We start from the raw sequence: 25,323 nt of genomic DNA, 5'->3' as shown, positions 1-25,323 counted from the left end.
ATCATCCTGGGAGACACAGGGGCCGAGGCCCTGCAGGTGTGGGTTGACTCGATGGTGGCCACCCCGGTGGTCCGGCTGCCAGAACCAGAGGAGGAAGAGAAGGGCAACCAGTCCACCAAGGAGGAGGAGGAGTTGGACGTTAGCCAGACCCCACCGGCCCGGCCCAGCAGACAGGACGTGTCCCGGGCCTCCTCGGAGGCTGGCAAGGGATCCTCCAGTGAGTGGCCCCCCGACCTCAGCACCTTTTGGTGCAGCCCAGCCAGCCCCAGCATGAGGGACCCCTTCACCCGTGGCGGTGGGAGAGGCCACCCCTCCTACCCATGAGGCCCTCCCGGGTCGGAGCCCTCCTCCCTCATCCCCACAACCCACCCTCTTTCCCTTGTAAATAAATGACCATCACATTTTACCTGAGTGTGTGCTACTGATTGGGAGGTGAGGGAAGAGTGGGGGGAAGGTTTGGTGATGGGCGCGGGAAGTGGCGGTATGGGGGGAGCCCCACGGTCGGAGGCATAGGTGCAGCCTACTGTGGGGCCTGGTCGAGCAGCACCCTGGAGGGCTTTCCAGATCTGCACCCTGTCGTGGTTGTGGTTGTCCTGCTGGGTGGCAGTGGTCCACGGCTGCTGGTAGGCCTGGCCCTCGCCGCCATCCACCCCAGGAGGAAGGCCTGCCCCTTCCCCTTTATTATGTTGCGATGACCTCTGGTATGTGCTGCACCCCCTTGTCCAGGTGGGTTAGGAGGCACCCAAAGCATCCCTTCAGGCGCACTCCATGGAGCCAGGCCATCAGGGGGTAGGCCGCGTCCCCCACGATGCACCCTGGCATCCGGATGGCCTGGACGGCGAGGTCCCACTGGGGGAAATAGGTCCCCACTTCCAGCCTGTGGCATAGGCCTGAGTGCCGGAATATGCGGGCGTCATGGGCTCGGCCAGACCACCCCACATAAATGTCTTGGAACCGGCCCCAGTGGTTCACGCGGGCCTGGAGCACCACCGAGCAGTAGACCTTGTGGTTGATGAACCGGGCCGCTCAGTGCTTCGGCACCCAGATGGGGACATGGGTCCCGTCTATGGCTCCCCCATTGTTCAGGAACCCCGGGGCAGCGAAGCCAGAGAGGGTGGAGTCCAGGTCATGGGGGCGGATGACCCTCTAAAGCAGAACATCATTGATGGCGTGGACGACCTGCAGAGGGACACAGGGGAGCACAGGGGATGCACAGAATGAGACACGGTGGGTACAGGAGCATGCCTTGGGGCATGCCTGCCTCCCTCCGATTCCCACTTCCCCCACGCATGCTAGGGCTCCCTTCCCCGGGGGTTCCCCACCCCCTGCCAGTGGGGCTATTTGTGGGAGGGACGGCATGACCCTCCCCCCCCTGCAACTCTCCCAGCCTGGCCCCATCCCTCCCCTGGGGTGGACCCATGGGCCCCCGGGGACCTTACCTGCTGGACGACCGTGCCGATAGTGGACCTGCCCTCCCTGAACTCGTTCTCCATGGAGCGGTAGCTGTCTAGGGTGGCCAGTTTCCAGAGGGTGATCGCAACCCTCTTGTCCACGGGGATGGCGGGGCGCAGGCGGGTGTCCTGCCTCCGGAGCACAGGGATGAGCCAGGTGCAGAGTTCATGGAAGGTCCCCCTGCGCATCTGGAAGTTCTGCACCCAGTGCAGGTCGCCCCATTGTCCCAGCACCAGGCGCTCCCACCAGTCCCCGCTGGTGTCGTGCATCCACAGGCGCCGGTCGGTGGTGGAGTGGGGGTGCCCAAGCACTGCTGGGGCATTGATCACAAGGGCCTGCAGGTGCTGCCCAGTCTCCAGCTCCCGCTGGAGCAGCAGAGCTCCCTGGTGCAGCTGCTCCATGGCCTCGATGATGGCCATGAGAGGACACTGGTGGCTGGGGTCCTCCTCCGGGTCCATGACTGGAATGGCGGAGTGGGGGGGTGAGGGTGCCCAGGGCCACTAGCCAGGGTCTGTGGTGCCCTAGCTGTCACATGCAAGCTCCGTGTGGCGTGGCTGTGGCTCTTGGTCCCTGTAAGAGGTGCCTAAGCTCATAGCAGCAGGGAAATGGCTGACCGGGGGTCCCTTCAAGCACATTTCTCAGCGGGGTCTGGCACACGCCCACGGACGCCACTGGTGACCTCTTGCCATGGCCAAGCTGGTTCCGGGGCCACGTTCTTGCACAAGGTCATTCCGCCAGTGTGGATGCTTTCTTGCTCAAGAACTCAGTGTTCTTGCTCTGCACTTCTGGCTGTGTGGACGCTCTCTTGCACAAGAGCTCTTGCGCAAGGAGCCGCCAGTGTAGACATAGTCTTAGTGATTTCAACTCTTTAGCTACTACTAAGGCTGGCAAAAAGATTCCAGCTTTCACTGGAATAACAAAAAGACTCCTGATGGAGTCTGTTTTAGGTTTATCCTTAGAACGGGGGAGGCAGGGGGAAGGGAGAGGGGAAGAGACAGGTTGAACCAGTCTTACAGCTCATACCTGGCAAGCATGCCACAGGCTGGCTTAAGCCCTTTCCCCCCAACTCAGTTCACTCAGCTCTGGAAGGGGGAGGTTTGTTTATCTGAGACCCCTTACAATGATGGTGTCTCTCCTGCAAGCACTGGTGTCATATTTTACAGTTCCTACATACCCCACAGCAGCCACATTAGTTACAATACACCACATTCCATTCTTAGAAGCGATCCTCCATCAGCTCTGGCTGAATTGGATTTACATAACCACACCCAGGATTCCTTCCCCATCCAGGCATCAGCTGTATTTACGTATCAACAGTTGTTTATCTTGGAAGGCTAAACAATTTGGCTACATCTACACTGCAGGCTTTTTGTACAAGAACTGTTTTGCGGAAGAGTTCTTGTGCAAAAAATCTTCTTTTGCACAAGAGATGTGCTTTTGCACAAGAGCTTCCATGGCAGTGTGGATGCTCTCTTCCGCAAGAAAGCTCTGATGGCCATTTTAACCATAGGGGCTTCTTGCACAAGAAATTCATGTTGCCTGTCTACACTGTCCTCTTGTGGAAGATCTCTTGCACAAGAGGGCTTATTCCTCATGGGGAGAGGAATATCTCTTCTGGAAGAAGCCCTGTTTTCCGATGCTATGCTGTAAATTTACTTGCGCAAGAATGCTCGTTCAGTATAGACAGCCGGCAAGTTTTTGCACAAGAACGGCTGTTCTTGCGCAAGAAGCATGCAATGTAGACACAGCCTTTGAGTGAGCATATCCACCCCCAGGGCTGCTCTCTCCTTTTAGCTGGCTGATTGAAAGCAGTAGTTCAGCCCCTGCTTACATATCTATAACTACTCAAGAGAGAGATCATTGTAGATAGTTCTCTGAAAAAATCGACTCAGTACGCACCAGCAGTCAAAAAAGCAAATAGAATGTTAGGAGTCATTTTAAAAGGGATAGAGAATAAGACAGAGAATATCTTATTGCCTCTGTATAAAACCACGGTACGCCCACATCTGGAATACTGCACCTCATCTCAAAAAAGGTATATTGGCATGGGAAAAGATTCAGAAAAGAGCATAAAAAATGATTAGGGGTTTAGAATGGGTCTTAAATGAAGAGAGATTAAAACACTGGGGCCTTTTCATCTTAGAAAAGAGGAGATTAAGGGGGATATGATAGAGGCCTATAAAATCATGACTGGTATGAAAAAAGTGAATAAGGAAAAGTTCCTATAACATAAGAACTAGAGGTTACAAAATGAAGTTAATAGATAGCAGCTTTAAAATCAACAAAAGGAGGCTTTTCCTCCATGCAGCACACCGTCAACCTGTGGAATATAGAGATATACCATCTTATAGAATAGGAAGGGACCTTGAATCTAGTCCCCTGCCCTCACAGCAGGACCAAGTACCATCCCTAACAGATTTGCCCCAGATCCCTAAATAACCCCCTCAAGGATTGAACTCACAAGCCTGAGTTTAGAAGGCTAATGCTCAAACCACTGAGCTATCCATCCTCCCTGTGTTTACAGATTTGTAAATACAGCTGATGCCGAGATGGGGAAGGAATCCTGGGTTTATGATTATCTGTCCCATCCTCCTTTCCCATTTATACTATAAGTTGGCAATAAAAATATGTTACAAGTGTGTTTGGACTCTGACTGCCTTTATTTTTAGTGTGTCAGAAATCTAGAAGCCATTGTTGTGTTCTGTTTAACTAGTGCAGAGAAAAAGTGTATCTTGGTCCCAGTCCTGACCTACACATTTTTGGAAAAACTGGCATGATTCTAATGGGCTTTGGAGAAGAGTGGGCAGTGGAAACGTAGTTGCAACCTTATCTACTTCTGTTCTATGATAGCGACAGATCATGTTTTAGGAATGAAGTAATGCGGTGAAATGGAATTTATGATATCATAACTGTCAAAAACTATAGGCCAAAGTCTTTCCTTGGATGCATGTACACAGTTCCCATTGATTTTTCATTTGAATTGCATAAACATCTAAAAGAAAAGTTCAGTTTTCTGATTACTTTGCTGGTAGAGTATGACCTTACTGCAGTTCTTTCAGACCTATAAGTGGTTGTGAGATGAAAGCCTCTCATTCAACCATAACACCAGAGAGAGCCTGGAAAAATGTTGTCTAAATTAGTAAATGTTTGTTGCAGAGCAAAAGTCCCCCTTTATATTTAGTTGCCTCTATTCTTTACTCATACAGATTCATGTTCTGCCCTTAGTGCAAGAGTCTCTTTTTATATATAGGTGTATGAGCATGAAGATTTCTGATATGACTATAAATAGTGAAAAAGTAAAGTGGCCCCTGTGTGTAGATGTATTTCCACATGTTATATAACCGCTACAATTTATGCTCACTAGAAGATTTACCTGGGATTGCCCAGGTCCTTCAACGCAGAGGGCTGGCGGTGTGGGGGGTGCAGGAGTCAGGTCAGGGCCTTGATTCTGTACTTTTTCTCCTGCATCTCTCATGCCCCTGAACCCTCCACATCCCCAAGGTGCAGGAGTCAGGTTGAGGGGTTAAAAGGGGCTGAGGACAGAAGGCTTGTCTCCAGGGGTGGGGGTGTTTCCTCTCGCCCTTCCCCTGGCCCAGGAATGAGGGGGCTGGCAGGGACTTTCTCCCTGCTCCATGCCCCTTCTGGGGCAGGGAGCCAGAGAGAGCTTTTTCTTGCCCCCAGTCCTTCCTGGGGCAAGGGCCAACTTCTTCCCCCTACCGCTTTCCAGGATGGGGAGAGGCAGAGGCTGTCTCCCAGGCAGGAGGCCCCACTTACCCAGTATAGTGGCAAGCAAGATGGTGAGCCTCAGCCCTGCTGGCCACTCTTTTGGTGGTACAGCTACCCCCAGTGTAGTGCCCGCACTCTGCAGAGCCCCAGTGCCCCCACTCTGCAGCATAGCTCTACCTTGGAGGCTTATGCCCCTAGTGGCCACTGTAGGTACACATCTCTCTTCTTTCTCCTTTCCATGTTCTGGAAAATAGTCCCATTCCTGGCACAAGCAAACCCTGACCTTGCTCTAAATTAAAAGAAGAGGAAGCTGCATACCAAATATGGTGGTCCTAGCTCTTCCCATTTAGGAGGAGTTCTTGAACAGACACACAGATGGACAGACAGACAGATGGACCTTTCTAAAATATAGACATAGCTACTGTGCATTTTTGTTTCTTGTTTCAACATTGATATTTTAATCATTCCTTTATTATTCTCATTTATCTAAATAGAGAGTATGATCTCCTATTAAATGCTTCTAAAATAGATTAACAGACAAATGGACAAAAATAAGCCATTTTAAAATAGGGGAGTAGTTGTGTTAGCTGTTGTTCTATTGCGTTAATGTACTTGACTACTTGTCAAAAATATGGCATACTAGGAGGTAATCTGCAGTGACTGTCGAAGGAAGGTTTTTGCTAATTATTTTAGAAATGGCAAATGCAGTGTAAATAAGTTTCCAACTCTGAGTAAATTAAATGAAAGAAATTACTCTTTAGAGTAGTTCCTGCCAGGTGGGAGGGAAAAACATCAAAAATCATTTGAACTTGTATATTGAATCATTGGATTATAGTCAACATTATGAAACTTCACAGTGGGAATTCTGTGTTTCTTTGCTCTCTGAGTTGGGAACTATGCCTGTATTTTAGTAATAGTGGAAGCAATACTGCTTAACAGTACAAAGGAGGTAGCCAATGAGAGGGAATGGGAATGCAACATAAAATCAAGGCTGAATATTTGATAACAGAAGCAAACTTTTTTATTCTTTTTGCGATAAGGTGAAAAAATGTTTAAGATTGACAGTGGTAGGAACGCACCACTCCACTCTCCTCCTTCTGAACACTACACCATTATCTTCAATACCTTTGTCATGATGCAGCTCTTCAATGAAATCAACGCACGCAAAATCCATGGCGAGAGGAATGTTTTTGATGGCATTTTTAGAAACCCTATATTTTGCACTATTGTACTGGGTACATTTGCAGTACAGGTAATTCATTCAAGAAATAGAAATTACTCATCAGAAATGTACAAAAAAGTCTTTTTTCTCTCTGTGTTCTTTGGAAAAATCAAATGCTTTGATCAACAGAGTTCTCTATCCAATCCAAATGTTTATTCATCCTGTATTAGACCTATTTTGGTTTTAATCAAAATACTGCTTTGATCAGTAATGATAATTTGGAATATTTAATATTAACAAACATAGTAAAAGCAAGCTAAACTTTTTCACAAGAGCACTTATGGTTAAGATTTATAAGAAGTATGGTTAATCACAATAAGTAACTGAGTTGTTGAAACAAGAAGTCTCATTATTTTCCATGAAGATTATTAATAACTTTATCATTTAATACCAGAGTCTGTAGTGAGGATGAACAAGTTGGTCTCTAAATAAGAGGCACTCACTACCTTCATGTCAGCCGGGATCCAGAGGTCCATCAGAAATCCTTTGAGTATTCTTTACTAATAGCCCAGCATGAAACAGTTTTGGCTGTGTCTGCAGAAAAACTTCTCCATCCCTAATGTGATTCTTTTAGTCCCACATCAACCAATCATCACCTGGTAAGCCCTCTGTGGGGAATGCCACAATTCCACAATGTCATGAAGGCCCAGCTATTTAAAGATATTTAGGCACCTACTCTCCCATATCTCCAGAGATCACCCTAACCCCTGGGTTGTGAAATATTTTAGATCTCTCTCAATCTCTCCTGTTGAAGCATTTTCAATTTAATGGTCCAGAGTGTATAATATGATTCTATAGCCTAAGGAAGTTTAGGACCCTCACCTGGGATGTGGGAGACTCAGCTTCAAGTCCTTGCTCCACATCAGTTAGAGAAGGGATTTGAACCCAGGTTTCTCACATTTTGGATGACTGCTCTAACTATTTGGAATATTTTGCTCTTGAGCAAAAGGGGAGTGGCAGCATGATATTGTTGTATTTGGGCAAGCCTCTGAGCATGCCTTCCAGATTAGGCTTAGCAGGTGAGCTATGTGGGATATAGTCTAGGTTGTGACTCCTACTGGGACATAGGCATACACAAGGAGTTGTGCATCAGGACTAGGCTTGCCCATCAGCAAACATGGGGATTTCTCCAGAAAACACTGAGATGCATAGGGGCTGTGTCTAGACTGGCCACTTTTTCCGGAAAAGCAGCTTGAATTTCCACAAAAACACTGATGATCTCATGTAAGATTTTCAGTGTTTTTGCAGAAATACTATACTTCTCCCGTTCGGGCAAAAGTCTTTTTCCGAACAACTTTTGCGCAAAAGGGCCAGTGTAGACAGCAGAGATTTGTTTTCCGCAAAAAAGCCCCGATCGCGAAAATGGCGATCGGGGCTTTTTTTGCGGAAAAGCGCGTCTAGATTAGCCACGGACGCTTTTCCGCAAAAAGTGCTTTTGCGGGAAAGCGTCCTGCCAATCTAGACACACTTTTCCGAAAATGCTTTTAATGGAAAACTTTTCCGTTAAAAGCATTTCCAGAAAATCATGCCAGTGTAGACGTACCCAGGGACTATAAGCAGCAGTGGGAGTTTTGAGGATCTAAATTTTGGCTGAAAGGGCCTAGTGTGGTTCTAAATCCCACTGTGGGTCTAGCTCTAAACACCTGTGTTATTGAAAATGAGACTTCGGCTCCTCAGTGATGTAAGCCTTACAACACTGAGTGGAGCAACACTAAATACACTCATAAATCTTGGCCTAATTGGTTTTAATTCACAACCAAATCTAAAGTCCTTGCCATGGAAGGGGCTTGAAGATGTTTTCCATACCCAGGTGTTACCATTCCTGGCCTGTTACTGAGAGGATAGAGGAATGGCAGCCAGCTGCAATTCATAGACCTGAATTCTTGAGATAGATTCTGTCCACTCCTCTCAATCCTCTCCACTCACCAACAAAACCCCTTCAAAAATAAATATAAACCTTAGTCTATACACAGCCCAGAGCCAGCTTCTGCTCTCTGGATTCACATACAACTACTATGGAAACCAGTGGGTGCTGTGAAAAATAGAAAGAAAGGGCGTAGCTTTTTCACCCTGCTCAGCTAAACAATCCCCCTCTGTTGCCTTCCACATCATTCTTTTCCTCTTTCAGAATAAACCAAGGATTATGTTACAGTAAAGGATAAAGGGATGGAAACAGTATGGCTGTGTCTAGACTGGCCAGTTTTTCTGGAAAATCACCCGCTTTTCCGGAAAAACTTGCCAGCTGTCTACACTGGCTGCTTGAATTTCCGCAAAAGCACTGACTTCCTACTGTAAGAAATCAGTGCTTTTTGAGGAAATACTATGCTGCTCCTGTTCTGGCAAAAGTCCCTTTTGCGCAAAACTTTTGCACAAAAGGGCCAGTGTAGACAGCTGAGATTTGTTTTCCGCAAAAAAGCCCTGATCGCGAAAATGGCGATCAGGGCTTTTTTGCAGAAAAGCACGTCTAGATTGGCCACCGACACTTTTCCGCAAAAAGTGCTTTTGCAGAAAAGCGTCCGTGCCAATCTAGATGCTTTGTTCTGAAAATGCTTTTAACAGAAAACTTTTCCGTTAAAAGCATTTGAGGAAAATCATGCCAGTCTTAGACGTAGCCTATGAGTCCCTTTGAATACCCTTACTCCCAGCCTTGTCCCTTTGTGGTATTTTTTTCAATACCATATTTTTTCTTCTCTTTTTAATGCTTCGCTCCTCCTAGCAGCAGTTTTGTGAATAACTGATCAGTTGAATTACATGCAAAACCAAAATTTGTTTTAATGGTTTCAGGTTCAATAAGATGTCTCATTTGAAGTAAAATTGTAAGTTGTTCTGAAAAAAATCAAAATTTTCATTTAAAAGATTTTAAAGTTTTCAGAATTTTGAGGGGTTTTTATCTGAAACAATTCACTGAATTTGATGTGAATTTGTGAAATGGTTTAGTTCATCTAAATCAGTGTTTTTAGTGGAGAAAAACATGTTTTGGTTTAAATAATTCACCCAGCTCTACTCCTGAGCATCCTGATTGTAGATTTTTTATGCTTATGGTCTTCTTGTTTCCTGATTTTTCTCTGCTTGATTCTCCTGTTTTTCTGTCTCTCTGCATTCTTCAATCTTCCTCCTCCTGGGAAACTGCCATTCTAGACATAGGTGCAGGAGAAATGAGGAGAAGCAAGGGCATTGACCCGTACCGTAGTATCATTGGCATGACTGAATTGTTAGTGTATTTAACGGTGACACTAACAGCTGCCCACTTTTCAGTTATTGTTTTTAGTGTGCTATCATGTCCCATCTATTGTCTTATTTTATACTTCAAAAAGTAAGTTATCTGAGATAGGGACAGACTTTTCTATAGATCTTTTTATAGTACCTTGCAGTGACTATTATAAACTCATTTTAAAAAGCAAAGCTATTGCAAGGTAGCATATTAATGAAAATTAAGATTTATTTTTCTTGATTAGTCAGAATATATTTGGTCAGCACTATGATGTGAAACATTTCTATGCCATTATATCATATGCCACATAGATAACAATGTATTCTTTTTCAGTCACATAACATATTTGAAATATTAAGGTGAGATATTTGCCACAAGATTAAGCTCTCCTGCAAGTCAACATGTCTTTTCAATAAATAACATAGTTTTGCCTTTGAATATAAATTATGCTAGAAACCTTAATCCAGTCCTGTGTTACCAATTTATTCCATAGATTGCATTTCCATCAGTCATTCATAGATCACTACTGAATGTGTTCATTTTCAGCCACCCTAGGCTCAGACCATAACAATTATCAATAGAATGTCATTAAAAAAGACAATCTGAGTGGAAGGATATTGAAGGAAAAATGTTAGAATTAACATTACATGATCCAGAACATTAGATACAACATGTGAATGTCAAGTTGATTTGATTAGAAGAATTTGTGTGATAACTAATATGGTTTTAGGCTTCTCTAATTATAGATACAAAAATAATATTTTTCTGTGGTGTCCAATTCAGGGTATGTCAGTTTATGGGCACTCTGTTTAAAATAGTATGATTTTCCTGCGCTTCTAAAGCCCTGCCATCTGACACCTCAGCTGATCACAATAGGAATTAGGTGCGCAGCACCTCTGTTTTGAATGGAGCACTTTTACTGACTTGGAACTAATGACACAGGATGTAAAGTGGTAGAATCTAGGTCTCCCTACATCAGCACAGTGCTAAAATCTACTAGGGTATGTCTACACTAGCCCCCTAGTTCGATCTAGGGAGGTTATTAAAGGCGACCAAAATTGCAAATGAAGCGTGGGATTTAAATATCCCGCGCTTCATTAGCATGTTCCCGGCCGGCTGCCATTTTAGAAATTGACTAGCCCAAAGTAACTGCCCGCGTCTACACGTGGCAGTGAAACAGGATTTTGAATTAAAGCCCGAAATCTAATTAGCTGTTATTCCTCCTGGAATGAGATTTAACAGCTAATTCGATTTAGGACTTCAATTTGGAATCCCGTTTCACTGCCGTGTGTAGACACGGGCAGTTACTTCGAGCTAGTCAATTTCTAAAATGGCAGCCGGCCGGGAACATGCTAATGAAGCACGGGATATTTAAATCCCACACTTTATTTGCAATTTCAGTCGCCCTCATTAGCCTCCCTAGATCGAACTAGGGGGCTAATGTAGACATACCCCTAGAGAATAAATGCCTAGACTGTAGCACAATTGCTTAATTGTGCCCAGTGGGGTCGGCAGACTCGACAGGTCTCTGGGCAAGGCTGGGGGTGGGGCTGGGCCTCAGGCAGAATTGGGGCCTTCCCCAGGCAGTCCTCATACCACCCAGTCCGTGCCATGTAAAGCTCCAGTGGCAATTTAAAGGACCCAGAGCTCTGGCTGCTGCCACAGTAGTGGTAGCAGTAGCCAGGAACCCTAGGCCCTTTTGAATTGCCAGGCTCACAAGCACTTGTCCTCTTTCCCCCTCCCCCATCAGCGGGCCTAGTTGTGCCACTAGCAATGTGCTTGCTGAATCAAAGTGTCAAGTATCAGAGAGGTAGCCGTGTTAGTCTGAATCTGCAAAAGCGGTGAGGAGTCCTGTGGCACCTTATAGACTAACTGAAGTGTTGGAGCATAAGCTTTCGAGGGCAAAGACCCACTTCGTCAGATGCATCATCTGATGAAGTGGGTCTTTGCCCACGAAAGCTTATGCTCCAACACTTCAGTTAGTCTAAGGTGCCACAGGACTCCTCACCGCTTTTGCTGAATCAAAGTGAGATTAAAAACAAGCCTACCAAAAGAGGGAGCAAAAGCTCAAGTAAATGTGGGGAATATATATTTGCAGAAGAGAAATAAAATTATCTCCATTTTTCCTCTGCAGATAATAATTGTTCAGTTTGGTGGGAAACCTTTCAGCTGCTCTCCTCTGCAGCTTGACCAGTGGATGTGGTGTGTATTTATTGGATTAGGAGAACTTGTCTGGGGTCAGGTGAGTGTCATGGAGCAATGTATAGTTTTCTACTCATTATTAAAAACTGATGTATTGTCTGGTTTTGCAAACACTTTGAGCATAAAGTAATGTTATTCATAAGAATGTATGTAGGATTGCTGGCTAACCATCTCTCACTCTATCTTATGTGGCATTTCACTGGATACAAGTGACACTTTTAAAAATACAGGGCTTTGCAATCAGGTACCACTATGATTCTTTCTGACTTTTTGTTAATTTTCAAACTTTTTCTCCAATAGTGCACACTAGTACTACAACTAAGTATTTCCTGAGTAAATTTGTTTGTGACAGATGCCAGATCTGTAGCTCATAGAACAGTAGTGCTCTAGTCACAGGAAAGGGCAAATGTAATGTAAGCTTATCTTAAATATCCCTTATCTTAAATGTCCCTTAAATATGTTCCTCAATGACAAGCATTAGGAAATGTGTACATGCTTATCCATTTATTCTCTGTGCTGAGATTGTTAGCAATGGTGCAACTAATGCCAGTTACTTTTTCTGAGATGACCTCTTCTCTATCATGAATCAGACTGAGCACCACCCGCTCACTTAGTATAGACCACTGCTGACCTTGATCCCGTACTTTCCCTCCCATACCTTCAGTTTGCTGAGGAAGAAAACTGGTAGCTGAAAGATGGCAGCCTTCTTCAATGCATACAGAACAGCTGATAATTCATGATGCATTTTAATTCAGGTGCCATCAGTGGGGTCTGTTACAATCTTTGGTGCCAAGATATAATAGAATTATATGTAGATGAGTGAATCAAATATCTGAAACAGTCTAGAGGCAAAAGAATAAATTAATTCAATGATTAGTTGTCTGAAAGCGATGGCATAGCCATTACTCAGACAGGTATTGTCTGGACGCAAGGGTGCAGCATATAACCACTAGTCTAATATGTAGATAGTGTTTGAATGGAAAATGAAGTGTATTTTCTCTCTAAAAATATTTTGTAAATGTTAGCCAGTTGGTTTACTGATGCATTCTAAAGCTCACCGCCTCCCAAATAAACGATCCCAAAAGTATCTTACTGTCTCTGGGGAAAAAATTAATCATAGGCAGGGATGATTTACCATTACCCAGAGAAGATCATGAGTTCTAGCAGAGAGAAGAAAATTGCCCTTACAAATTAGTTAATTAATTGTGACACCTATTAAAGTGATTCTGGCTGAACTATCTTTATGGACATTGAGCTTCTGGGTTGGATGACTATCGTAGTATGAAAAAAATTAAGCAAGACACCTTGCGCAGTAGGCCCACAAGTAGTTTTGAAGAAAATAACTCAATCTGGTGTCAGCAGATGCCTCCTGGTAATCATAGCTGGGTGCCATCACAACTTGATCATGTTGATGAAATTATCCCCAGGAGGCAATGAATCACAGATGTTGGGAAAATCTAAATGGCAATTGAAAAGCAACTAATTAGTATGAAAGGGCTTGTCCTCAGCATCTTCGAAAATCTTCATGGGTGGAAAAAAGTGGTGGTGAATATGTCATTTGTTGAACCACTCAGTTTTGATTTATGGTTTAAAATGTGTAAAACAGGGCAATGGGTTGCTTCTGGATTTTGTTCTGTGTACACAGTTATTAATATGACAACATAGCCACCTAACAATTGTCTGATTTATACTCAAAGGTGAGATTGTTTCCTCAGCACTTGTAGCAGTAAAACTTCAATATAAAAATGTGCTGATTTTAGCCCACTAGTTTGTTCACTTGCCAGTGTATCATGTCAGATGTGTGGAGGGAAAACACAGAAGGCAAGGTTTGAAGCACAGCAGCACTCAACAGTTGGGTAACCAGTAAATAGAATGTTAAAACATTATGGCTGTGTCTAGACTGGCCACTTTTTCTGGAAAAGCAGTCACTTTTGCGGAAAAACTTGCCCGCTGTCTACACTGGCAGCTTGAATTTCCGCAAAAGCACTGACAATCTTACATGAGATCGTCAGTGCTTTTGCGGAAATACTATGCTCCTCCCGTTCGGGCAAAAGTATTTTTCCGAAAATTTTTTGCACAAAAGGGCCAGTGTAGACAGCAGAGAGTTGTTTTCCGCAAAAAAAGCCCCAATCGCGAAAATAGCGATTGGGGCTTTTTTGCGGAAATGCGCGTCTAGGTTGGCCACAGACGCTTTTCCGCAAAAAGTGCTTTTGCGGAAAAGCGTCCTGCCAATCTAGACACGCTTTTCCGAAAATGTTTTTCACGGAAAACTTTTCCGTTAAAAGCATTTCCGGAAAATCATGCCAGTGTAGACGTAGCCTATCTGTAGCCAGGCCCTATCAGAGTGAGTGGCAAGGAGGGCCATTTGGTCCAGTCCTCAGGAGGCAAAGGGGCCTCAAATTTTGACATTTTTCTGCCTAGTTGTTTCCATTTATTATACAGCTGGCAGTTATAACAGGGACAACAAACATTGATTTAAATCATCATGGAATCTCAGGCCTTCACCAATTTTTTGGTCACATCTGAGTTTTCATCTGCATGAGTGGAGTAGTTTGTATGATTAGTGATTCTATGTTATGAAAAGCTGCTTACAGTCTTTGCATAGTTTAGAGATTTTGGAAGTCGTAATTAATTCTGTTACTGCAAAGTGATTTTGCTTGGTCTGAGGGTGAGTTTAACCTTTAAATTAGATGTTTATCTATGCATAGAAGATTTTTGTATTCCTGTTTTTTCTTATGTGTCTTCATATACAATAGCCATATCCGGCTCAGCTGTAAGGTACCTCTTCTTCCAGTTTTAGATTCACCTATAAAGGCTTTTTAACTTTTCATTCAAGGTGTTTAACAAAATGTATATCTAATCTGGTAATTGCCCATGTTCATATTAATGACAATACATTTTAGAGGAATTTAATAATGGGAACATGTTAGCAGACAAAATTTTAAGACTTTGAAATAAGGCTATAAGGGACATAATAAGGGCGAGAGGGATTTGTTTTAAAAGGCTGGTGCACAGGACAGCAGACTCGTGGCTTGTAATGGGTCCCCCCTGCTGTGCTTTAGCCTGTTAAATGCGCTTTAGCCTGTTAAGAGCCAAAAGGTTCTTAATACATTTAAAAAGCAGCGGCGTGTCTGGGACTAGGCATGAGCTGGGAATCAGCTGATTCCTGGCTTGTACCTGATCTCTTTTGTCATGATTATGAGGGTTAGCCAGCAGCCTGGGGATTAAGGAGTTAACTACACCGAGCCAGGTGGAGTGACCAGTAGGAATGTGGGTGGGACTTTCAAACTGGGACAAAGGAATTTGGGTTTTTTCCTTTCTCCTTTTGTCTCTCTGGGAGAGTCCTCTACAGCTACAGAGAGGGACAAGCATGTCTCTCTCTCTCCAAGAAACAATTCTTTACGGGTATGTCTACACTACCACCCTAGTTTGAACTAGGGTGGTAATGTAGGCAACCAGGGTTGCAAATGAAGCCCGGGATTTGAATTTCCCGGGCTTAATTTGCATAAATCCAGGCGCCACCATTTTTAAATGTCCGCTAGTGCGGACTCTGTGCCGCGCGGCTATTTAAAAATGGCGGCGCCCGGCTTTATGTAAATGAAGCCCGGGAAATTCAAATCCCGGGCTTCATTTGCAACTCCGGTTGCCTACATTGCCACCCTAGTTCGAACTAGGGTGGTAGTGTAGACATACCCCACTTTCTGTAAGTAGGGTAACGTTTAGGTAGTTTCGTTAGGCTTTATTGTTTTAAGGGTTGGGTATGGGATCTGATATCTGGCACTGTTTAAAAGATGTTTTGGCTTTTCTTTGTAACTAAGTTCTAGGCCCATGGAGTTTCTCCATGAGTATATTTTATTACCTTCTCATCTAATCATTATGCTTGCAACAGGAATATTGTTGTAATAATAAAAGTTCTTTTGGTTTTAGTATGTCCCTGTGGATGAGAAGTTAGATATTTTAGGGCCACTGTCATTCTTTGAGAGGGCCAGTCTGAAGCAAGGCATCTCCTGTCCTTGCAGCCTTTTAATAAGAAGCTTTTTGTCTCTCCCAACTTCCCTGGAAGAGAAAGCCAAGCCCTTTCTCACCTACCCTGTTTCTTTCAGGTTTAGCATGAAACACCTGTGTTTCCTTTTCCTTCAAGAACTTTTATCCCCCGGGCATCAAGCACACCTAGTCAGGATTCATGCTATGGGGATTTAGACCAACTGACTGTGTGTTTGTGTTTGGGGTTTTCTTGCTGGGTGCTGAACTTGTGTTTGGCTGTTTGAAGTTTGGGGGGGGGGGTTCTCTTTGCCCTTTCCCCCCTCCCCACCACAGAGTGAGTGCTGTGGCTGGCAGGTGGAAGCTGTGAGCTTCTAATCAGGTTTTGAAATCTAGAAGCCTCTGCTCATTGGTTGAGCCTTAATCAGGGGGAGGGCTATCAGGCAGTCCAGGGTTTTATAAAGGAGTGAGTCACTGACCAGGGAGATTGTGACCAGGGAGTTTGGAGAGGGAGTTGGGAAAGGGGTGAGATACACTCACCAGACTTTAAAATCTTTTCACTACACTCCTCCCCTTCAAGGAGGCATTTAATAACAGCTGAGGAATCTCTCAGAAGCAAGCCAGGTATGGATGGTGATAGGTCTGCTGTTGTTACCTGGACAGCATGGGCCATGTTTGTCTTCCTCCCAGAAGACAGAAGGGATTTCATCTGCACTAAGTGCAAGCTGGTCACCATTTTGGAAGAAAAAATTAGAGGACCTGAGGGCCAAGTATCAACCCTACATTCTATCAGAGAGGATGAAGACTTCCTCAATAGAGGGCAGCGTTTAATCCTGCAGGCACAGCAGTCTGAAGAGCCAGTCTGGGCAGTATAGGACAAGGAAGAAAACTGGCAGCATGTAACCTCTAGAAGGAGAAGAAGGCCAGCTCAGGTATCCACCATCCCTGTAGATGTAAGTAACCTCTATCAGGCTCTCTCCACAGGCACTGCAGTGGAGAATGCTTTGACAGGGACCTCTCAGGGAAGAAATCAGAAGGGAACACCATCTACCAGAAGGCATGGGGTACGTAGTCCTATGGATGGGGGTTCCACGACACCCCCCCCAAAAGAAGAAGACAGGTGGTGATGGTCAGGGACTCCCTCCTAAGAAGGACTGAGTCCTCTATCTGCTGTGCAGTCCTGCAATATCGAGAAGTGTGCTGCTTACTGGGAGCTCGCATTCGGGATGTGACTGAGAGTCTTCCAAAAGTGATTAAACCTTCAGATCGCTACCCCTTCCTGCTTCTCCACGTAGGAACTAACAATACGGCCAAGAAACACCTTGAGTGGGTCACTGCAGATTATGTAGCACTGGGATGAAGGGTCAAGGAATTTGAAGCTCAAGTGATGTTCTTGTCCATCCTTCCAGTTGAAGGGAAAGGTCCGGGTAGGGATCTTCGAATTGAGAAAGTAAATGTGTGGTTATGCAGGTGGTGTCGGAGACATGGCTTTGGTTTCTTTGACCATGGGACTCTGTTCTGGGCACAAGGATTGTTAGGAAGAGATGGGACCCACCTAACCAAGAAGGAAAGAGTATCTTCGAGGGCAGGCTTGAAAACCTAGCGACGAGGGCTTTAAACTAGGTTCGTTGGGAGACAGTGACCAAAACCCTGAGGTAAGTGAGGAAGTTGGACACTGGGGAGAATCACAAGGAGGAACGAGCAACAAAGAAGGACCCCCTGATCTGTATGGAGAATATAGGGAGATCAACTGGTTATCTAAGGTGTTTCTACACAAATTCGAAAAGCCTGGGAAACAAATAGGAAGAATTAGAGGCCCTGGCCCAGTCAAAGAACTATGATTTGATTGGACTAACTGAGACTTGGTGTGAAGACTCGCATGATTGGAAGGAAGAACAGGCGGGGGAGAAAAGGCGGAGGAATTGCATTGTGTGTAAGAGAGCAGTATGATTCCTCAAAGCTCCAGCATTTAGAAGGAGAAAAGACTGTTGAGAGTCTAGGGGTTAAGATTAGAGGTGGAATAAATAGGGGTGATGTCGTGGTTGGGGTCTGCTATAGGCCACCAGATCAGGTGGATGAGGTAGACGAGGCTTTCTTTGGACAACTGAGAGAAGCTTCCAGATCTCAGGCCCTGGTTCTCATGGGCAACTTTAATCACTCTGACATCTGTTGAGAAACCAATACAGCAGTACACAGACAATCCAGGAAGTTTTTGGAGAATGTTAGGGGCAACTTCTTCGTACAAGTGCTGAAGGAACCGATCAGGGGCCATGCACAGCTTGACCTGCTGCTCTCAAACAGGGAAGAACTAGTAGGGAAGTATAGGTGGGTGACAACCGGGGAAGCAGTTATCATGAGATGGTAGATTTCAGGATCCTGCCCAAAGGAAGAAAAGAGAGTAACAAAATGCACACCCTGGACTTCAGAAGAGCAGACTGTGACTCCCTCAGAGAATTGATGGGCAGGATTCCCTGAGATGCTTACATGAAGGGGAAAGGAGTCCAGGAGAGCTGGCACTATTTTAAAGAAGCCTTATTGAAGGCACAGAAAGAAACCATCCCGATGCGCAGCAAGAAAAGCAAATATTTGAGGCGACCAGATTGGCTTACCGGAAACACCTTTCCTTAAACACAAAAAGGAACCTTCCAAGATGTGGAAACTTGAGAGATGATTGGGGGAGAGGGAATATATTGCTCAAGAATGCCGGGGGGTTATCAGGAAGGTGAAAGTGCAATTGGAATTGCAGCTAGCAAGGGATGTGAGATAACAAGGAAGATTTCTACAGACATGTTAGCAATAAAAGGTTGATCAGAGAGGGTTGGGGGACCTTATTGGTTGAGGGAGGTAAGCTAGTGACAGATGATTTAGGAAAAACTGATGTACTCAATGCTTTCTTTGCTTCTGTCTTCATGGACAAGGTCAGCTCACAGACAAATGCACTAGGCAAAGCATATGGGAAGGAGGTGGACAGCTCTTGGTGGGGAAAGAACAAGTCAGGAACTATTTAGAAAAGCTAAACATACACAAATCCATGGGCCCAGATTTAATGCATCCAAGAGTACTGAGGGAGTTGGCAAATGTCATTGCAGAGCCTTTGGCTATTATCTTTGAAAACTCATGGAGATCGGGAGAGATCCTGGATGATTGGAAAAAGGCAAATGTAGTGCCCATCTTTAAAAAAGGGAAGAAGGACAATCCAGGGAACTACAGACCAGTCAGCCTTATCTCAGTCCCCAGAAAAATCATGGAGGGGATCCTCAAAGAATCCATTTTGAAGCACTTGGAAGAAGGGAAAATGATCAGGAATAGTGAACATGGATTCACGAAGGGCAAGTCGTGCTTGACCAATCTGATTAGCTTCTATGATGACCTAACTGTCTCTGTAGATATGGGGAAGTCAGTGGATATGATATACCTTGACTTTACCAAGGTTTTTGATAAGGTTTCCTACAATATTCTTGCCAGCAAGTTAAGAGAATATGGATTGGATAAATGGACTATAAGATGGATAGAAAGCTGGCTAGACTGTCGGGCCCAACGGGTTGTGATCAACAGCTCTATGTCAGCATGGTGGTTAGTTTGTAGCAGAGTGCCCCAATGATCTGTTCTAGGACCGGTTTGTTTGACATCTTTATTAATGACTTGGATGAGGGAATGGATTGCACCCTCAGCAAGTTTGCAGCTGACACTAAGCTGGGGGAGAGCTAAATACGCTGGAGGGCAGGGATAGAATCCAGAGTGACCTAAACAGATTAGAGGATTGGGCCAAAAGAAATTTGATGAGGTTCAACAAGGATAAGTGTAGAATCCTGCACTTGGGACAGAAGAATCCCAAGCGTTGTTAAAGGCTGGGGACCGAATGGCAAAGTAGCAGTTCTGCAGAAAAGGACCTAGGGATTATAGTGGATGAGGAGCTGGATATGAGTCAAGAGTGTGCCCTTGTAGCCAAGAAGGCTAATGGCATATTGGGGTGCATTAAGAGGAGCATTGCCAGCAGATCCAGAGAAGTGATTATTCCCCTTTATTCGGCTCTGGTGAGGCCACATCTAAAATATTGTGTCTAGTTCTGGGCTCCCCACTATAGAAAGGATGTGGATGTATTGGAGAGAGTCAGCAGAGGGCGACCAAAATGATTAAGGGGCTGGAACGCATGATCTATGAGCAGAGACTGAAGGATTTGGGTTTGTTTAGTCTGCAGAAGCGAAGAGTGAGAGGGGATTTGATAGCAGCCTTCAGCTTCCTGAAGGGGATTTCCAAAGAGGATGTAGAAAGGTTGTTCACAGTAGTGAGGGATGGCAGAACAAGGAGCAATGGTCTCAAGTTACAGTGGGGGAGGTCCAGGTTGGATATTATTGAAAACTATTTCCCTAGGAGGGTGGTTAATCGCTGGAATGGGTTCCCTATGGAGGTGGTGGAATCTCCATCCCTGAAGGTTTTTAACTCTCAGCTTGACAATTCCTGACTGGGTTGATTTAGTTGGGATTGGTCCTGGACTTGATGGTCTCCTGAGGTCTCTTCCAGCTCTATGATTCTATGACTGATCTAGGGGGCTAAATCAGTTTTAGGAGACCAGTTGGAGCACTTTGAAGGACCTTACTTGCAAAATGTGAGTACTCAGCACTACTGATAATTTGGCCCCTTTAAGGTGACTCAAGTTGAACTCCCAAAATCACTAGTGACTTTTGAAAATCTAGTCCCTAAGGGTACATTTACACTGTGGGCTAAAGTCGAGTTAAGATATGCAACTTAGTGTAGCTGAAGTCAAAGGACCTTAACTTGCCTTTTGTCACCATCTACACAGCGGGAATTTGAAGGAAGAACACTCTTCCCTTACTCCTTGTGAAATGAAGGTTTCAGCAGTCGGAGTAAGAAGCCCGTTATTTTGAAACTGTGTAGACACACACTGCATTATTTCAAAATAACATGAGTCATTTTGAAATAAGTGTGCAGGATAGACATAGTGAAACTGTTAAATTCAGTTTCCTGACAATGGTTGTTTAGTCCCTTTCTAGTGTCCTGGACCTGACACTTCTGCGAGCTGGCTCAGTGGGGATCTGTCAAAGTGAAAAGTAAATTAAAAAACAAAGATTGGACAGAATATGGGTATGTCTACATTACCCCCCTAGTTCGAACTAGGGGAGGTAATGTAGTCATACGGAGTTGCAAATGAAGCCCGGGATTTGAATTTCCCGGGCTTCATTTGCATGAAGCCAGCCGGCGCCATTTTTAAATGCCGGCTAGTTCGGACTCCGTGCCGTGCGGCTACACGTGGCACGGACTAGCTAGTTCGGATTAGGCTTCCTATCCGAACTAGCTGTACGCCTCGTGGAAAAATGGCGCCGGCCGGCTTCATGCAAATGAAGCCCGGGAAATTCAAATTCCGGGCTTCATTTGCAACTCTGTATGACTACATTACCTCCCCTAGTTCGAACTAGGGGGGTAGTATAGACATACCCTATGCCATTCCAGGTATGAGGAAACACTCACTGGGCCCTGCAGCATCTGTACACCCCCGCTTAACATCTCTAAACTTGCAATGCATTCTTGCTAGGGCAAAAATCACTTAATCCTTTTCAGTGCTAATAGAAGCCTTACAGAGCGTTTAGAAGTAGCCCCATTGCTTAGAATCTTAGAATCATTGGGCTGGAAGAGCTCTCGGGAGGTCATTGAGTCCAACCCCCTGCTATATGAACTTTCTGAAAGCTATTAAGCTGTTCTTACAGAGGCCAAATGAATCAGTCGGTTGTCCCAGTGACCCTGAGTATAACTCACCATTCTTTCTCACCTCTGCCCCTTCACTATTTCACAGCCACACTGTTAATTTTCAAGTCCATGTCAAACTTTTAAACCTGCAACATTCAGCTGGGCTTGAAATTAGAGAGATCAAGTTTGCCTGGGCTCAGGTTGGAAAACTGACTCCTCGTGTTTCTTTTTTAACTCCGACTTTAAAGTTGTGGGTCATTCAGTTCAGGAACATCTCCAGCAAACTCCCTTCTAAAACATCTTGATTTTATTCCGTCTCCTGTGGCATACTCAGAAGTGGGTAGGCAAGAATAGGGTGTTTGTTGGGAGCAGCAGGACAAGAGGGATGGGGCAGATTGGCGTAAGCCATGGCACCCAGCCAGAGTGCCACAGTGGAGCGGGGTAAGCCTCAGCCCCGCTCCCCAGCCAGAGTGCCAGAGTGGAGCTGGGTAATATCCAGTCCCACTCTTCAACTGACTTACTGGGTGGAGCTGAGTGAGCTGCAGAGGGTGGGGCTTGATGCACAGTGGGTAGTCTACGGCCCATCCCTGACCCTGGCTATGCTCCGGCTTTATCCCAGTGCTCCCTACCACTGCCACTCCCAAAACTGAAGGTGGCATTCCTACAAACATTTTGTTTCATTCTTCACCTACCTTCCTACAACTTTTTGCCTCCACCTGATCCTATTTCTCAAGTCTCCACATCTCCGGCAGCAAAGCAGCACTGAACCTTGCAACATATCTCCAGATGGGGAGGTCATGGCTGCAAACTTGGGGGATGCCCTTCAGCCTCCAAGCCACAACTTTCCTATCTGCCAAAACTTCCCATAGTTCAGGCATCCCATCTTTAGATTAAAGTTTGGCATCTGTGAAGGATTTTCCTAGTTACAATTTTCCCCTTCCTGTTCCTGTAGGGAGACACATGCTCCCCTTCTAACCCTTGAATGCAAGGTATGAGGGATGGTGAGATCCCAGCAGCAGGATGGGTAAGAGGGAGAGCTGCTGGAAGATTCACCCATATACATTGAAATGATTATGGAATCATCTGCACTGTGTGCATTTATCTGCCAGGCACTCCCAGACCTTTAAGAATAAAATTGCAGCCTAATTAAACCACATCCAGTGTGTCCTGTTCTTTTTCCAGTATTGCTGGACAATGATGTTTGTCCTCTGCCCATAGTTGTTTACATATATAAACACATAAAGTTCCTTGGGCTGAAAGGAATTGTATAAAGCAGTGGTGCGCAACCTTTTTTCAACCAGGACCCCCATACACTTGTGGTCCTGCAGTGCCGTGCTTAGATCCCAGCAGCCGGGGACTGGGCCTGGCTGTTGGTGGCTCCCACAGGAAGACATCCACGGCCCCCTTGGGGGTTGTGACCCACGGGTTGTGCACCACTGGAATAAAGCACCATTATAAACATATGTATCCTGTCATTCCTGGGGCATTACAGGTCCTACTGAAAAATCTTGAATTTTTCATTGCAGCGAGTAGATTATGATAATACATTTTCAGCACTCTTTTGTAATGTGATTTTTTCAGGTCATTGCAACCATCCCAACAAGTAGACTAAAATTTTTAAAGGAAGCAGGGCGTCTCACTGAAAAAGAGGAAGTACCTGAAGAAGAGCTGAATGAAGATGTTGAAGAAATTGACCATGCAGAGAGAGAACTTCGACGTGGACAAATTCTCTGGTTCAGAGGGCTCAACAGAATCCAGACTCAGGTATGTTACAAGGACGAATGTAGAACCTCTGACAAACTGTACATGTGATTTTCAATTCAGAAAAGATAATGCCACAAAGTAGAGCGTATGATATGGAAAGGAATGTACCTAAATAACTACACTTTAACAATTCATAAAATGGTAAATCAGACAAGTTCAAAAGTGTTTAATTGCAAAAGAGCAAAATATGAATAAAATAAGAGGCCTAGGAATGGTTTTCCTTGAAAAGTGAAAGCTAATACTAAATTTTTATTTTACAGGTCTAGCAACTGATAAGAAAGTAACATACTCTTATTTTAGAATTTTAAGTAGTGAGCAAAAATATTGTGCAGATTATTTTTAAATATTTTATTTTATTGGAAAACGTAGGCTCTTTACTGATGCTGATTTATGTTCATGAACACAACTTCTAGAATAATAAAACAACTTAAAACTGATGTGACATCTTAAAGTATAAGGTCTGATTTGATTTAAAAAAATACCCTTTCTTCTCAGCAAAAACCTTCAAGTATTTTTTGTAGCAGAACATTTAGACATGTGTGTTCAGCTAAACTAGAATGTACAGCTTTGACTGTCAATTACAAAAAAAAAGTGATCCTGTATTTATTTTATGTAACAAGAAATTAAAAATCCATCAAAAAGATGGACTAAGAAGTATGTATTTACTGTTATTTATTAACTTTAATATTTCATCTATATGTTTTTAAATATTTCACTAAATATGCAAAATGTAAATTACTTCTGTGCATAGGTAAAGGAAATTAAGTTTATACATGCACTGATACCATAAATATGCAAAATAGAACAATTTACTAAATAATAAGGCCACAAATAAGCAAAATTTGTCTTAAGGCAGGATCCATATTTTTTTCTTAGCAATATATATGGCCATTTCCATTGCAACAAAATAGCATGTTAACATCATAGTCTCAATAACAACAAGAGAGAAGAAAATACAATCCCCATCATAACAAATGAGTCAGCTTCAATATCTTTGATATAGGTGAGAGGATTATTCTAAGAGGGGTGGTTGAGATTCTGTGGCCTGCACTGTGCAGGGGGTCAGACTAGATGATCATAATGGTCCCTTCTGACCTTAAAGTCTATGAATCTATGAAAAAGCTTGTACAGGGCTTTAGAGGAAAACATGAAAATATTTAAGTACTTATAATACTTGATGCAAATTAAGAATACTTTTTCTAGTTGATACCAATTAAGAATACTTTTTCTATTTTAAAGGGTCTTCAAGAGAATTTTCTTCTCAGATGCTTTTGTTACCCTTTTTGAAATGTCACTTAAGACAGTATTATGTATGTTCGGATAGTGTTTTCCCCTTTTTCTATTTTAAACATTAACAAACCATTTTGAAGAAAGATAATGTTTATATTTTTAGGAAGAAAGGAGTTAGTAGGTGCAAGAAGCAATGGTGTATCAGGTCTCTGCAGTGGCACAATTGTGTTGCTGTTATGGGAAAACAGAAAAATAAAGGTGGCAATTGCTACAGAGATGAAGGATCTGATTAAATCCCAAAGCTCCCACGGTAAGTAATTAAATACAGATCCCCAGTTTTGGGATTCTGTGTCCTGAGTGCATTGACTCAGGAGCACTCATCAAGAGAGAAAATCCAAATTATTACAAGGACACTCCTTGATAAGCATGACAAACATGTGCCCGGGTAAGGTCTATACATTGCAAGAGTTATTCTCTAAACATGCATTATTTTCTTCCTCATGGCTGTAGGAGGAGTGTTGTCTGTTGGCATTTCTGTCAGGATGTCTTTCTGGTTGTGGTGAGTGTAAACAAAAACAATAAAAAAAGTGAATTACATCCTTTCAGTTTTCCTTCTAGTTTGAGAGGTATCTTGTAGTTCTTCTATATATCTTTGCCTTCATAATCCATGAAAAAATTATTCTTGATTCCTATTTAAAATAAAATGAACATTAATTGTATTTTCTGGCTAACTCCCATCTACTTAATATCTTTTCTACTCTTAGTTGTAGAAGTATCTTTGGTAGGATGTTTTCTTTCCTACCAGTAGGTTTTGTGATTTTTCCCCTACCCC

At 43.9% G+C, this 25,323-nt stretch overlaps 1 protein-coding gene across 17 annotated transcripts in view; it reads left to right on the top strand.

Moving 5' to 3' along the window:
- Positions 1-25,323, top strand: part of LOC102448489 (plasma membrane calcium-transporting ATPase 2) — an 858,088-nt gene that overhangs the window by 812,750 nt on the left and 20,015 nt on the right. For 12 of the 17 annotated variants that reach the window (XM_075939331.1, XM_075939330.1, XM_075939336.1 and 9 more), the window contains 3 exons: positions 6,219-6,430; positions 11,746-11,853; positions 23,079-23,261. In XM_075939331.1, coding sequence (XP_075795446.1) covers positions 6,219-6,430; positions 11,746-11,853; positions 23,079-23,261 — 503 coding nt within the window. Of the gene's footprint in view, positions 1-6,218; positions 6,431-11,745; positions 11,854-23,078; positions 23,262-25,001; positions 25,051-25,323 lie in introns of all 17 variants that reach the window. The other 5 variants (XR_012906525.1, XR_012906526.1, XM_075939341.1 and 2 more) reach the window with 1 other exon arrangement.

Source organism: Pelodiscus sinensis, chromosome 11 (assembly GCF_049634645.1).
Source record: "Pelodiscus sinensis isolate JC-2024 chromosome 11, ASM4963464v1, whole genome shotgun sequence".
Taxonomy (NCBI): Eukaryota; Metazoa; Chordata; order Testudines; family Trionychidae; genus Pelodiscus; species Pelodiscus sinensis.
Note: the sequence above shows the minus strand (reverse complement) of the source record. Positions and strands in the feature narration are given on the sequence as shown.